At 40.2% G+C, this 16,036-nt stretch overlaps 2 protein-coding genes across 2 annotated transcripts; both read right to left on the bottom strand.

The window, feature by feature from the left end:
• Positions 1–1,423: 1,423 nt before the first annotated feature.
• On the bottom strand, positions 1,424–7,683 carry LOC117296729 (carbon catabolite-derepressing protein kinase-like). The gene is made up of 7 exons (XM_033779772.1): positions 7,468–7,683; positions 6,517–6,809; positions 6,218–6,273; positions 5,321–5,447; positions 4,453–4,577; positions 2,466–3,707; positions 1,424–1,910 (listed from the first exon to the last, which is right to left on the bottom strand). Exons 1-7 carry the CDS (start codon positions 7,681–7,683, stop codon positions 1,621–1,623), a joined length of 2,349 nt encoding a protein of 782 aa, XP_033635663.1. The 3' UTR covers positions 1,424–1,620.
• A 906-nt stretch (positions 7,684–8,589) lies between these two features.
• Positions 8,590–15,998, bottom strand: LOC117297023 (GPN-loop GTPase 2-like). Its single transcript, XM_033780147.1, has 6 exons — positions 15,918–15,998; positions 14,077–14,520; positions 13,115–13,271; positions 12,401–12,561; positions 11,202–11,332; positions 8,590–10,346 (listed from the first exon to the last, which is right to left on the bottom strand). The coding sequence occupies exons 2-6, from the start codon at positions 14,464–14,466 to the stop codon at positions 10,253–10,255; spliced, it is 933 nt and encodes a 310-aa protein (XP_033636038.1). The 5' UTR covers positions 14,467–14,520; positions 15,918–15,998; the 3' UTR covers positions 8,590–10,252.
• Between the last annotated feature and the right edge of the window lie 38 nt (positions 15,999–16,036).

Here is a 16,036-nt window from a genome sequence, read left to right as displayed (position 1 = left end):
AGACCTGTATTATTGTAATGGGTTGCAACTTTCATGATAATAACAATATGCTTGTCCATTGTTTTTTTCAAGCGGCTAAACTCGGACAGAGAGTCAGAATCGACTGTATAGTGCCTGGTACTTTGGAGTCATTTTTTCGAGGATGCCACTTTTATTGACGTCATTTATTACGACGAAAAGTAGGCCATGTGCAGACTTGTTCCATTACAAACAAAAAACTCCTGTAAAAATCTTTAAAAAGCCGGATTTGATATTAATGACCACGACCACCGAATTGGCGAGCGGGTAGAGGTCTAAATAATTATAGGCCCTCGAGTCAGAGTGTAAAAACCTACAATTTCTCCCGATTATACAGCAACACTCCTGATCATACAAAACAAACAAATACCCTAAACAAACATTCCTACTCCTAAAACAAACAATTACTAACACAGACATGAGGATGAAGTAATACTAAAGAAGCCATATATAGCCCTATTAAATATAACATATTTCGATTAATAATCAAATCTAATACGCAGTAAATGCCACCGGAAAGCAGATTCAACAATAATTTGTTATATTATTGGTTTTAAGATGTCATTACATCTAAGATTACAAGACATAACCACGTAAAACCGATTGAAAGGAAATAGCTGACTACTGCATGCATTAAAGTTATCACAAAGAATTGATGTTAACAGGGCGCCCCCTTACGCTAATGAAGGGCTATAGAACGGCTCGCCAAAACTTTAGTGTTCTGGTCTGTTCGCTGTTTTAAGTACTACAAAAGAGAAGGGAAAACAATTAAAGGGGGGGGGGCAAAGGTATATTTTAGGAGCCCTTTAGATGTATGACTTCTTCCTAACCATTCATATTGCGTCCATGAATACTTCCCGGGAAAGAATCTGACCAAGCTGATTAGCCCACCCCAGTGGTCCTGGATAGACCTGCTGTCCGCTGGGGTCGGGTCGAGCGAAGGGTTTGCACCCTGCTTATTTTTTTATCACCGCACACGCAGTCATGGTTTTTATTTGCAATCATAGATGGCGGCCAATGTAAGGGGTAATTTAAATAATTTCACGAGTCCCTTTGTTTATTATGTGGTTCTGTCTATCACGATAAACTCATCTCATTTATTCTCGCAATTTTATTCTCGCAACCAAAGAACAAGAGTTTAATAATCTACCTCATTCATGTGGACAGCCAGTGCACATTATAGGGAACCTGATGCGGTTATTCCTAGGGGCATCCATATTACATTTCCGTCCAAACTGAGGCTAGAAGGACACATATTATTCCGGTGCAAGTTTACAGGGGGAATCGACATAATGTCACCCGAACACAGTTTGCCGCATTGGGGGCGGGGGGGGGGGGGCAGATGTGCCGAGGACACCGGGGCCCAATTCATAAAGCTGTTCAGCAGAGACTATTGCTTGACGAGTTTCCTTGCTAAGCAACGATTTAGTTGGGCACCAACCACAACAATGTAAATGTAATGTAATTTTGATTGGTCATCTGTTTCTGCTAAGCAATACTTTTCTATGATTAGCAAGTTTTGTGTGCTTACAGGCTTTACGAAATTGGGCCCCGAGCCCAAGGCATTGTTTTGAAAAGGCCGACGATGTCGGCACGAAAGGTTTATTGACAACCGACTCTATACGTATTTATCTTCGGCAGGGACAAATCACTTCCAGGACCCAAGTTCCCAGAATCGAGCCTTTTATTCCCAGAAAAAGGCGCGCTCCGTAAAGTTGATGGTCCGTGACGGAGATGAACACCTGGCACCGATCTACCGTTCGGGGCGGTGTGTGATCTTGTTCGTGTAGTCTGGTTCCCACCGCGTCGGCTTTCGTGTGGAGTACCTGGATAATGATGTTGTGGTCCGGTTACGGAATAGTAGAGACCAAGACGATGGGCGGGAAAAGCACCTGTGAAAAGTAAAACACAAAATAAACAATACTTTGTGACCTGATGTACATTCTTGTTGTGCTAAAGAGCACACGTCTGATATTTGTTCTGTATTTTAGAACACTATTACTCGTAATGCACAGCAAAAATGCATCAACACCCCCCCCCCCCTAAAAAAAAGCCCCACCCAACCCCACCACTGACTGTTTCACTGAGTATTCATTTTGTTTTGCACAATAACGCTGAGAGTGTAACTGTGGTCAAACCATAAGTGCGATTGTTCAGAGGGTCGAATATGGATCACATCGCTGACCAGTTACACTTTAGTATAATCTAATAATAACCGTTTATGTATAACTGAGTCCAGCCTATAGACCTTTATCTTGATGCGTCCATCTTGATTTTCTCCCACACTCAAATCAAGGTAACCAAACCGAGGCTGGAAGGGCCTATAGAGTCTAGTTCCTTTTTATAACGATGACTATATATATTATTTTAGATTTAGGGAACATGACCAAGATGGTGGCAGGATGATGCATTTTAATTGACTATGCCAAAGTCTGAATAAAACCCACCATGACTTTGATACGGTACGTGGGTATCTCTATTCTTCAGCATCCTGCTTAGCGATTCCCGATTGGGCTCCTGCGTCATAGATGGGTACCCTTGACCCGGATCAGTGTGAGAACGACGCATGACACCAGGCCCCCTTCGCAGTGCCCTAGACCGGACGCTCGGAGTTGAGCTTTCCCGGAACGCATCAGACGTCCAGGCGGACCGTTTCTTCAAGGTGTCTTCTGAGAAAAGATCCCCCTTTGCAAGTTTCCCGTTGACGATGATCATGCAGCCTCTCTGGGCGGCAGTTTTCATGGGGGAACTCGCACCACTTGGCCCCATCACCTGTGTCTCGATGTCTGGTTTGGGGACGTGTTTCCTCGGACTCCCACTTGAAATGTTCGAGTCACACACGGTTTGTATACTTAAAGTCTCTACAATATCGTCTATCTCGATTGCTTGTCTGTGTCTTTGTCTGTCTGAGCTGTAATTCTCACCTATGGATCTGCTTATAATAATAACAGGATTTTTGTCTTTGGTGTTTATTTCATTGTTCTTGACATCTTTCTCGAGATAATGAGACAGTTTCTTCCGCATGTCCTCGAGGACTATCTCCCGCGTGGGTGGATCCTCATGGGGAGTGGGCTTGCTTTTCCGGGCATCAATCGAAAGAAGTGGGACTGGGATTTTCGGATCACTTGCGTGGGTACTCTTTAATCTGTTTTCCTGTTCGACTGTGTTCGGTTTAGCTGCCAGCTGGGATTTGGCCCTGTCGTGTTTCGTGACGCTACTGCTAGGCCGGGAGCGACGGCTGCTCCCGGGGCGAGAGCGGCTGCTGCATGGTCGAGAAGACCCACCGGCGGCCGGATGAGGTGCAGGGGTGAAAATAAGCGAAGTTGATTCGAGGTCGACAACCTCCTCAGCAGGACTACCAAGTTGGTTATTTGTAACCGATAGTCTCCCATCTGGAAAACCCCATCCTTTAGAAACGCGCATGCGTAGTAGATGATACCCAGCCGTCTCCGCGATGGGTCTGTTCTGGGTAACCGCGTCCCTGATGTCAGACTCGGTGAATCCGCCGGATACCAGGGACGAAATAACACTGGTGTCAAGCTGCTCATTGGTGAGTCTGTTGGGAAACTCTGAAGGGTACAGTCTGCGCGTGTAGCCTCTGTTTATCCAGGGATGGCGCATGACGTCACACAGAAAGATTCTTTCTTTTTCGTCAGCTGTGAGAAGCTTACCCAATAAGTCTTTACATTCTAAAAGGAATAAACAAAACAAGTTATATCGAGAGTTATTTCAAACGAAAATAGTTTGAAAGATAACGGGTTGATCTTTCATTGAAGGAGTTATAAATAGAGCTGCTAAATGAACAACCTTATCTCATACAAGCGAAAACAAAGTTAGGCATTGACCATGGAACTGACGTAGGTCTACATCAAGCGGCTACAATTTGCCCTTCAATTGCATGGTCTGCCATTTTTATGAGTAAAGATTATGGTGCACATTCTAATAGCACATTAACTAAAATACGCACTACACCCGGGGAATCTGCTTATGGCGCAAACACACTTGCTATCTGCTGTATCCTTGTTTTCCCGTAACGTAACATATTTCAAGCATGTGAACACCCACGGGATGTTATATATCCTTGAAAAGAAACGCTTCTCCAAAAATGAGACTTAATTTATAACTCATTTATGATAATCATTCACGAGTCTTGAGTCTTGAGTAAAGTAATCCCTGTACAGCTCACGGAAGCTAAACTGGGTCATTGGGATGGTGCGTTGGTGACGTCATTGGTATGCAGTTACTTTGTTTCTACACTCCGTTTTCCCAAATCACTAGATTCATCTTACAATGAGTTGTCAATGTTACCATGTGACTTCTGTTGTGACATCTCACTTTAAGAGTGATTGATGGTTAAAATCAATCTGAGCTCTTTATACAATCGAGCCAAACTGGTCCCACAAAACCCCACAGTCAGTCCCCGGTATATCTTACCACGTGTGAGATGTTGTGGTATGGTGCAGCCTTGCATGATCTTTGCATGGAGTTTCGTCATGTTGGTTGGTGGATCGACAGTAAATGGGAGCTCACCCGTAAGCATAGCGAACATGTTCACACCTCTGGCAAAAGATTATAAGTTTGGTCATATTAGCGTTAATGAGAAGTACATTAAGTTTTTAAGGATTTGTCAGCCAAAACTAAGCTTTCATTTAAAGGCAGTGGATGCAGTGGACACTATTGGTAATTACTTACAATAATTGTTAGCATAAAAATTACCTGGTAACAAGCAATGGAGAGTTGTTGATAGTATAAAACATTGTGTGAAACAGCTCCCTCAGAAGTAACATAGTTTTCGAGAAAGAAGTAATTTTTCACGAATTTGATTTCGAGACCTCAGAATTAGAGTTTGAGGTCCCGAAATCAAGCATCTGAAAGCACACAACTTCGTGTGACAAGAGTGTTATTTTCTTCCATTATTATCTCGCAACTTTGATGACGACCAATTGAGTTCAAATTTTCACAGGTTATTTTATGCATTTTACGTTAAGATACAACAAGTGAGGAGACTGGTCTTTGACAATTACCAATTATAGTGTCCAGTGTCTCTAAGAAATGTACACAAAAAAACATCTCAACAGTATCTCACGTTATTTGGCATGTTATGCAAAGATTTCATTGCATTTTTCTTTTGAAAACAACATCATCTGTCAAAATTTGTTCAAAACAGTCTTCTCCTTCTTCATCAAAAATTATTTCGGTGAAAATCAGGCCGTGCAGCTTTAACATTTTGATGAATTTAGTGCATGCTTTACAATGATGCATTGACCTAAGAGTAACAAGTCACATATAAGTATATACTCACATACTCCAAACGTCGACAGCAGGTCCATAGCTAGCATTACCGAAAATCTCTGGAGCGGCGTATGCTGGTGAACCACACTGTGTCTTCAGTAAGCCGTCGGGACCCATGATATTACTGAGTCCAAAATCTGGTAAACAAAATATGTATATAATGTGATATAAAATATGTAATTGTTTGTATAAGTGGACAATAATAATTTTTACGGAAGAGACTCAACCCCCAAAAGGTCATACTTCCGGTTTGAGACTTGACCCTGATTTTGAAAAACAGGCCATACACTGCACAAATTGGGGTTTGAAATTGACACCATGGATGCCGAAGAGGGAATCAAAATTGCTTTCATAGTGTTTAAAATACCACCAGTGTAATCATGTTTGTATAAATAAGTGTTATTTAAACCATTAAGCTTTGTATCTGGGTCGTTTTGGGTAAATTTGACTCAACAACAAAAATAACATCCAAAAAACCTCCGAATACAGAAAATATTTTGTCAGTTTTCATGTTATTATAAAAGCCCGTTTACATTTCGCATAACTAAAACACAGTTTTGTTGAACGATTTTCTTTCATGTGCAATTTGTACAACATTTAGGGTTTGGATAAACTTAAAGACACTGGACACTATTGGTAATTGTCAAAGACCAGTCTTCTCACTTGGTGGATCTCAATTGCATAAAATGTCAAACCTGTGAAAATGCGAGGTCTCGAAATCACTTCGTGGAATATTACTTCTTTCTCGAAAACTACGTTACTTCAGAGGGAACCGTTTCTCACAATGTTTTATACTATCAACAGCTCTCCATTACTTGTTACCAAGTACGTTTTTATGCTAATATGATTATTTTGAGCAATTACCACTAGTGTCCACTGCCTTTAAGCTGTCGTAACATACACTCACCTATTACTTTTAAATTCATATCTTCATCTAAGAGAAAGTTTTCGACTTTAATATCTCTGCAAACGTTAAAGAAAGAGAAACAAGTTAATTGCATCAAGAACCACTCGAGAGTTCCCGCCATAGGCATATCTCAATAACGCCACCACCTTTTGAAACGATATTTTAACACTTTATTTTCATTGCATAAAAATATCGTAATTTACATAGGATTAAAAAAATCGAACGGTTACAAAATAACAAACAAAATCAAAGGTATACTTTGCATTTAAAGATCAACAAAGAAGATTGTTAACACGAACCTATGGACCACGTCAGCCTGGTGCATAAACTCCACAGCGGACACTAACTGCCGCATAAACTTCCTCGTCTCCCTCTCGCTTAATTTCTTCCTCTCACAAAGATATTTCATGAAGGGACCTCCTTCAGCGAACTCCATAACCAAGTAGTAGTTATTAGATGTTTCCAACACCTCGTAAAGGCGGATGATGTTCGGATGACTTAGCCGTTGTAGGACCACCGCTTCACGGCGAAGGTTCTTCCGAACGTACTCGCGTTTTGCTACGAGTCTCTTGTCAATGATTTTCATAGCAACCTGAAATACAAATTTTAAATAATTGAAAGTGGAATTTTGTCTCTGTGTCGAACAACATTATCGTGGTATGGATTTGATTCGAACCCCGCATTAGACCATTGTTTAATAGCGTTACTCAAAATTATTTGCAAATTTTATATGTTGTACGAATGAAATAAAAAGTTAATGATGCGTCATGCTTCCCGGATGACGCAAAATAGCTACCAGGAATACTGACTCTTATTCTACCAAAATAGTGTGTCAGACTACGTTTTACTGCTAGCCTTGGTTTAGTTACATTTTGAACGGATGGAAACAAACTGGCTGCCCCAAAAAACACTGTAAAAACTATTAATTGTCAATTCAATGAATAGAGCCAAATCTTAGTGTAGTTTTATTAAATCAACAACGGCTATTTTTCTCCCCATATTTGTTTTGTTTACAAAATATCATTACCAACGAGTGAAATGTGCTCAAAGGAATATTTTCAATAGCTGTACTTAAATAAAAAATAAAAACAGGAAAAACTACAAAGGCATTACTAGCTTCTAAATGGGTAAAGGTAATAACGAACACTCAAACAAAACTATTTATTTGACCGAAGGTGGAATTAATTTAGCTCTTCGAAAACCAACATTTTGGCTGGGTTATCAAAAAGGAAACTGAAGTTCAAGCTTACCCTTTCCTCTGTATCGGTGTGTGTACCCATCCGGACCTTACCGAACGAGCCCTCACCTATGGTATCTCCAACCAGATACCCTCCTACCCGTTTACGGACGGCAACTGCCGGTCGGGCCATGGTACGGGTGTCAGAGCGTCGCAGAGCCGGGTGAGTCAAGGGCCTCGGGCCCCGGTCAACTTGGCTAGATTCTGGGACCGCGGTCCCGTTCGCCATTGCGGGATCCAATCAACTGAACAAGTTGACATACCCCTAAAGCTTCCCTCAGCATAGCAACGCAACTTTAGGTGCAGTTATATGCGTGATCGATATGACAAAGAATCGGGTGTATTGATCACTGAAATAATCAATGTAATCACCCTTTTATAATCTGGCTTACACAGTACCTCCTAGATAAGGAAAATCATTAGCACATAACTGTAGTACATTGTGTAGTTATCGTATACCAGGACTAATCATGTTCAAGGTAGTTTCAAGTAGTGTAACTTTTTACTCCCCCTGATGCAAACAACCACACATAAACAGGCAAACAGATAAACAAATATACAAACAAACAGACAAACAAACAAAAAAACAAAAACAAAAAACTAAACAAACAAACAAACAAACAAACAAACAAACAAACAAACAAACAAACAAAGAAACAAAGAAACAAAGAAACAAAGAAACAAAGAAACAAAGAAACAAAGAAACAAAGAAACAAAGAAACAAAGAAACAAAGAAACAAAGAAACAAAGAAACAAAGAAACAAAAAACAAACAAACAAACAAACAAACAAACACACACCCAACAAACAAACACCCAACAAGAAAACAAGAAAACAAGAAAACAAGAAAACAAGAAAACAAACAAACAGACAGACAGACAGACAGACAGACAGACAGACGGACAGACAGACAGACATACAGACAGACAGACAAAGAAAGAAAGAAACAAGCTACCAAGCAAGCAAGCAAGCAGGCAAGCAAGCAAGCAAGCAAGCAAGCAAGCAAACAAACAAAAACACCACAACAGACAACACAAACAACACAAGCAAACAGTATAAAATATAATTCAAAAACACAAACAGAAACATAAACCAAGTTATTTAAAACAATTTTGGTTTCATTTCTAATTCTCAGCATTCTAAAACTAACTAGCCCCCTCCCTAATTAATTATACATTACTTTCCCGCCCCTTTCTCCTTAAAATAGTTATCTGCTAAAATATAGAACTGTCTTAACTAGGTACAGCGATTACAAATTTAATGCATATCAAAATTATACAAATGTTAGTCAACACGAACAGCAGCAGTATTTTCAGATAACAAATGATGTACCTTATCTTTATTCAATGAGAGCAAGTATAGCAGCACATTATGTTGTGAACATTTCCAATGCCTCAATGCATATCTTGATTCAAAGTAAATGGGGACATGAGCTGCAGCAGGTTGGCCACTTTAACATTTTTGTACCTTATCTTGATTCAAAGAGAGTACATACACCCATTGTGGCAGGTTGTCCCACTTAAAACAATACTGAATCTCAACGATACCAAAGATATACCTTACAGGGACTGTGTTGTCGTGATTAAAGTAGACATGTGGCTGTATATGGAGTAATCAACTCTCGCCACATTTAACTTCACACTTGCCCCTACACAGCCCCTTTAATATCATAAGAGGAGTTATTTGTGTGACTTTGCAAATTTTGGTAAAACCTGCTAACCCCCCTGCTTATATACTATAGTTAAATCCCATTTACTTTGCCAATAAACACAGCCAAAGTACCTAACATACTGTATTGTCTATTCACAGCATGCAACCAGTATTCCAAATAACAATGGACTTTTGCTGAGAAAGAAGTTATTGATGTTACCACTGAAGCAAAGGATTGGAAAAGTCCAAGTATCAATAAGTCATTAAATATTCATAATGAAAGAAATGGGTTGGACAGTGCTAGGGTCTGTGAGCCAATTAGGAGGAGATGTACTATGGGCTATGAATAAATTATGAATTAAGGTGGGTGTGTGAGGGGGAGGGGATAGGAGAGGGTAAATGGGGGGGGGATAATGTAAAAATACTGAATACTGACTGCTTCAAGTGCTGTTTAAAACTACAACTCCTGAGGTGATCCTCGGTGTGTTAACTACAGCATGAGTACAGTATGAGTAAAGCAGTCAATATTTGTTATACATCAGCCCATACTTATATAAATATTGGGCCTAGACATCTAGGTACCAAGAAGCTGCTGTTGCTATGGGTATAGTACACTGGTTTCTATGGTCCATTGGTTACTAGGGGAATAGTACGTCACTTTACATCTTGAAGTACGCCCAGGGAGACAGCTGTACATGTTTATGGCATGATAACCACAAAGATGCAGCTTTGATTACATAGATTCAGAAGTTGACTTTATACAGAATGGTACTGGAACCGGAAGGGCTCAAAATGGATCCTTGGGGGACTGTGTACATTATAGCTTTATATCGAAGGCAAAAACCCATACACAATTCTAAATGGATGTGTAGGGCACAATGATACCAGGGTTTGGTCATCTAGAGGTTGCTATACAAAAGCTTGCCCCGAATCATGTGACGAAGCAACTGTCTCTATAGTCCGAGGAATTCAAATTAATTAAGCATTAACTTGTGACTAAGCAAGTCATTGTACCAGAGATTGTTCAAATCTGAACTCGCATGGCATGCCAAATCCATCAGAATCCATAGAAGTGGTGTTTGATATACAAATTGCAGCTAGAACTTGATGGATTCAGGAACATTGGGATAATGCGGATAGTCCTTACTGTCAACTTTCCTCAGTTCCTCTGCCCTCATGGCGCTCCTTTACACTGGGTACTTGTTTATCCTCTGTCATATATTTTTCTTGTGCTGAAGCTGTCGTAATCTCTAGTTAAGAAAACACATCTACATGTATTCTACAATCAAAAGCGTTAACAACATGAGCTTACTCATTATCTTTTTTAAATACAAAGTTATACCACAAGCGAAACTGCCCAGGTAAATTATAAAAAAATTTGATTTGAACCAAGAATAAAAATTACTCTATCATCAAACTTCCTGATTTTGCAATTTGCCATTTCTCTTTTAGTACTGTTCTATAAGTAGTTGGTTTTACCAGTGGTTTGTGTAGCTTTGTACATTGAAGAAACTTGAATAAATTTCCCCCTGCAGGGAAAAAATAAAATAAAATTATTTTAGCAGATTGTGAAATAATAACCTCTGGTTTAACATGCCGGCGCTATACCAACGGAGAGCTTTCTAGCCCTATGTTGGTGGTCTCCCTACGTTAGCTGCCGTGTAGCCAGAGATCAAACCCAAGTCTACAACACACCCTGGGAAGCGGCAGCCAGGGGATTAACCAAGGGAATGCAGCTTTTTGTATTTCAAATATCAAGTTATAGACCACAAGGGAAACTGATTGGGTGAATTTTATTGTGAGTAGAAAAAGTGTGCAAAAACAATATGAAACATAAATTTGCTTTTGTGTTAAAAATGTAAACAGTATGTCACCATGGGATATATTGAAAAGTATCAATTCTGGTCATGACCTTTATTGTGACCTCTTTGTTTCAAGAATGGAAGTAGGTCAAATCTTGCTGCCATTTGTGGCTGCTATGGGCATTTTGGTACAAGCCGCTTGTGGTCGCTATGGTCTCTAATCGTTTAAGCTGTTGTTCAGGGAAGAGAAATATAAACTTATTAGTTTTAATTGTTAATAATTTCTCAAAGGATATTTGAAGTATTCAAAATCAGCTCCCACTGCGCATGACATAAGAGTCTGCATGTTGCGTTCCTCCAAGTCACCAAAGACATAACCGTTAGCTTTATCAATGACCTTAACAACATCTAGAGTGCTTTCTCTGTCCTGTAACAGACAACCAATGGGAGACTTTCTGGGACGATAGAGGGCAGCAGACTTACCGGGTAAATCCATTGTTCTCAGAATTATGCGCATGTTCAGAACTACGTAAACAATGGAAATTTACCCGGTATGTCTGCTGCCGCCTAGCGTTGGAAAGTCTCCTATTATTAACAGTTATAAGTTTGTGACCCACAAGAATATAATATCAAACTCTTATATAGCGCACGTATCTACCAAACAAGGTACTCAAGGCGCTGAGTATATACAAACTTACAGAAAGATAGGTTATTGCAGTGATGAATTCTGAGACCCAACTATTTAGCACCTTGTAAGGGTTTACAAGGTGCTATGGCGCATTAAGCAGCCACAGCCAGGAACACCGGGGCGAACCCCTTCTCTTTTCGATAAGTGAACTGGGTACTTTTACATGCGCTACACAACACATGGGACCAATGGCTTTACGTCCCATCCGAAGGACGAAGCAATGGTTAAGTGTGTTGCTTAAGGACACAAGTGTCACGGCTGGGAATTTGAACCCCCACACTCTGCTGATCAGAAACACCAGAGTTTGAATTCGGTGCTCCTAACCGCTCGGCCATGACACTTCCAATGATGTATTAGGAACAATGGACACTTATAAAACGCTCGTATCTGAGCTGAGCATAAAGTTGTGTTTATTGACCAAGTACTAGGTTCTTATAAACATGGTGTAGCACTGTAACACACCCCTAGGGCTGTTTCAAAGTCAGTGCTCAGTATTTTTTCCTGCAAGGTATTTTGAGATATATTATTCAAAATGAAACCTCTTATTTTATAGCACCATGTAATGGTTTACAAGGTGCTGTGGCGCAATATGAAGAAGGGGGCATATCTCACACCTTGTACCGAAATATATAACCAAGCTGTAAGACCGACTGATTCAAATTACTCTAGAACTCACATGGAAATCATTGATACCAAATGTGAAACTTCTCATATGATAGGTGTAATATCTTGCCTGCCATAAAGGCACTGAAATGTGCAAGGACACTCTTTTTGAAAAGAAAAGTGAAATGTTTTGTACACACTAACCTGTATGTTGAGAGTAACAAACGAGACTAGGCTGTAGTCTTGGACCAGACCGATCAAGGCTTCATTTAGCTTCTTGTATTTCTTCAAGAATTGATCACCCTCCATGTACTGTAGGAGATATTGAAGGTCGAGAACCTCAGTGTAGAAGTCAAGGTTAAATGCTGTAGGGGTAAAAAAACCTTAAAGATTTATTATAGGTCCATCCAGGATAATCACACAAATGTGGTCAATCGGTTAGACTGCAGGACTTGCGATCACTTGGTTGTGGGTTCGAATCCCCTAGCTAACCACTGATTTCACAATGGCTTGAATAAATATTGTTGTCTAGTTACTGAATCACTATTTCTTGATTTGTGCAGCTCATAATCATAGACATGGGATGGGACATTTTTAGCCGAGGTCTTGTATCCTGCTACTAGGATTGGTAGTGCAAAAAGTCTTATCTCGAGCTAAGACGAGTTACTACTCCTAGCTTAGGACTATGCCTTAAGTTTGATTAACTCCTAGGACTAGTCCTACATGTAAGTTAGGACTACCTTTGTGAAATCGACCCCAGGACACTTGTAGTGGAAGAGTAGCGGTTAGGTGTTTTTGGTTCACATAGCAAGCACCCAGGTATCCTGAGGAGTGGAAGCTACAGTGATTAAGTTCACTTGTGAGGCATCCTTGGTTTTATTACCAGAAAAATGAAATAATAATTACTAATATACTGACCCAGCTTTCCATACTTCTCAAGGAGATCAATCTTGGAGAGTATATTGACATGTGGCAGCTCCATCTGAAGCATTGTGGATAGCGATGTAAGTAAGACAGAAATAAACTTGGAAGGCTCACTACAGTAGTGTGAATCCACGAGATGGACAGCAACAAGCTGAAGGTATCAGTAAAACAAAAAGTATCGTTTTAGGGGGAAAATTATAGACAGAACTGACACACATACCAGTGAGGTCTTCTTCTTATCGTGTCCACACAGTAGATGTTGTGTTTCAGCCAGAACTGAACACAGCTCCTTGGAATATCAGTGTACTCTGCAAGGTCCTCAATTCTGCATTCTTGCAGAGGTGAGGTGAATGCATTCATACATAAGGGCCCAACTTATGCTAGCAGGAAACCCGTCAGATGTGGTACAGTGATATGGCATGTTGGCTGGTACCTTATTCAGGACAATCAAGCCTTATTTTGTGCAAACCTACTTTTTGTGATTAATAAGAAGCTCTATAAAATCTGGCCTTGGTCTAATTTAAAGCCGGCCTCAGGTCGACCTACAATTCTTTTGCGCCCGCAACAAACCGTCGGCAACGCGCAGACAAAATAAGCTCAGGTCACAACAACTGAGAAATCGTGCGCCTGTCTGGATCACGTCGTACACGTTGAAATTGTTCTACTCTTGCGACTGTTAATTTTTTCGAGCGGCGACTGTTTCAGATTGTCATAAAATCATTGCAGTTACGCCTAAAATCATCGCAGTTTCCGATTGTCTTAGTTCAGGCGCAGTGCGATCCTAAAAAGTCAGTCGCCGACTGTTTTTTGTTGACGCAAGGTCGACCTGAGGCCGGCTTAAGGAAATACACACAAATTTATGAATGTATTCCATAAGTCGATGTCACAACATGATCATCCTCTGTGCTCTCTGTCTACAATAACGAATAATTCAAAAATAAATATAATAATCTCACGTTATAATTCCATTTCTGAAGTAAAGCCACAATGTTCCTCATAGAGTTATGATGAGTGAAGAGCTCCACCTGACCCGGGCAATCAAACAGCACGTATTGTCCTGTAAGAGCAGTCAGTTTCGTTTTCAACCAATCAACATTTTTCTCCAAGTACTCCATACAGTAGACCAAGCCACCGTTTGGTCCTAGTTTCAATTTGTCCATCACATCCGAAACTGTAATCAGATCGGCAATGTCCACAGCAGCTTCGTACGGTAGAATATCATTTGCTGGGTCCAGGTTGACCACGGCGACTTTGCGTCCTAAACTTGTGAGGAATTCCTTCATACCGTTGCAGTAAGTTGTCTTGCCAGCACCGGGTGGTCCAATTACAACCTGGGCAAACGCCATAGTGCTTGGTTCGTGACTAGTCAAATTGTTTGAAAATCAGCCTTTCGTCATATCCTGCAAAACAAAAGAGGAAAAATTGTGATGAGTTTGACCTTTTATGACCTGCACCATTAAACAAAAATTTTGGGTGGCAACGGGAAGTGGGTATAAGCCATTCTAACATTTTGCATTGTGCATTTGGTTAATACGGTTACGATTAAGGATTCTTAATGGCAGTGAGTGAGAATGCATCCATTGCTATACCTACCTTCACTGTGGTGGGTACACTACAGAGAACAACAATACATACAAAGCCTAATTTAAAGGAGCTTAAATTTCAAAAGAGAACTTTATAGGTGCATAAACGTAAATGGCAGAAAGTTTTGAATATGATTTTGTACATTTTATGCATAACCATGTGACTAAGAGTAGCCTTAGTCACAATGTGGTTAGGTAGTTTAATTATAATAATACTAGTTGTAACGCGACTCTCACCAGAGCATTACCTAGTATGTAGATATTTTTGTAAGAGTGAGAATTTTTTTATACAAAATCTTATCTAGTTTCTTTTCACTTTATGTATTTTTTTAAATGTAGTAAGTTTTAACATTTGTCTACTACTTTTTATTTATTAGAACATCGCTAAACAAAATATTATCTTGGTGATCTGACTGCCATCCAATCAAAGTCTGATTTGAATTCAACAGTCAGTTTTCCAGCGGACTGTCTCAAAAATCATCATTTTTTAGCACAAAAAAAGACTAGACTGTGAGTACAATTTCAATCCTGGTGTTGCATGATCTAGTTGCGATAACGTAACCCTCCTGGAGGGTTTTGAAAAAGGAATAACAGCGCCCCAGTTATATTGGGTCTACTAAAACATGATTTACTTCATTCTTCAGTGAAATTCAGCATGTTCAGTTCACTGTCAGTGATTCAAAAATCAAATTCAACAACATTCACACAAATCAATTCAATACAATACAATACAATGTCTCATTCAATGTATTGATGTTGGGCGCGATCGGTCAATCTGCGCGATCAACCGATCGCGCTGCGCTATTGAAAGATCAATTTGGTCGCGCAGCAATCGGTCGATCGCGCAACAATCGGTCGATCGCGCAATGAACATCTTTGCGCGATTGACCGATCGCGCTACGAGTACTTTTTCCGTGATCAGCCGATCGTGCAGGATTTGCAGTTACGATCAATCTCACATCTTAGAATCCTGCACGTGCACTTCGCGCCGAGCCATTCCCGCAGGATCGGTTGATCGCGCATGTTCGTTGCCGAATGTTGCGCGATCGACCGATTGCTGCGCGACCAATAGATATTTCAATAGCGCAGCGCGATCGGTTGATCGCGCAGATTGACCGATATTCACAAAAACTCTGTAGTAAATAACCCAATGAGCATAAATTCAAGTGAGATTGAAACTTGAGAATAGAATGCTTTAAAATAAATATAATTACCAAGCTTTAGCACTCGCAAAATAGCACCGTGGAGATAGAACAGCAGACCGCGCGAAACCAACTTATGGGCGCCGCCATTTTGTATAGTTTATAATGATTGTTCATCAGTTCTTTACTCT

This window comes from Asterias rubens, chromosome 11 (assembly GCF_902459465.1).
Source record: "Asterias rubens chromosome 11, eAstRub1.3, whole genome shotgun sequence".
Lineage (NCBI taxonomy): Eukaryota > Metazoa > Echinodermata > Asteroidea > Forcipulatida > Asteriidae > Asterias > Asterias rubens.
The sequence above is the reverse complement of the archived record's forward strand: the minus strand, read 5'-3'. Positions and strand labels throughout refer to the sequence as shown.

What these genes read in the sequence shown, in the direction of transcription:
- LOC117296729 (XM_033779772.1), bottom strand. Translation starts at nt 7,683, where the DNA reads ATGGCGAACGGGACCGCGGTCCCAGAATCTAGCCAAGTTGACCGGGGC. An exon ending in TATGAATTTAAAAGTAATAG is followed by an intron (nt 5,448 to 6,217) that starts GTGAGTGTATGT and finishes TTTGTTTACCAG; the next exon opens with ATTTTGGACTCAGTAATATC. An exon ending in ACCACAACATCTCACACGTG is followed by an intron (nt 3,708 to 4,452) that starts GTAAGATATACC and finishes TATTCCTTTTAG; the next exon opens with AATGTAAAGACTTATTGGGT.
- LOC117297023 (XM_033780147.1), bottom strand. Translation starts at nt 14,466, where the DNA reads ATGGCGTTTGCCCAGGTTGTAATTGGACCACCCGGTGCTGGCAAGACA. An exon ending in TTCAGAAATGGAATTATAAC is followed by an intron (nt 13,272 to 14,076) that starts GTGAGATTATTA and finishes TGATACCTTCAG; the next exon opens with CTTGTTGCTGTCCATCTCGT. An exon ending in TTGTTACTCTCAACATACAG is followed by an intron (nt 11,333 to 12,400) that starts GTTAGTGTGTAC and finishes TGTCTGTTACAG; the next exon opens with GACAGAGAAAGCACTCTAGA.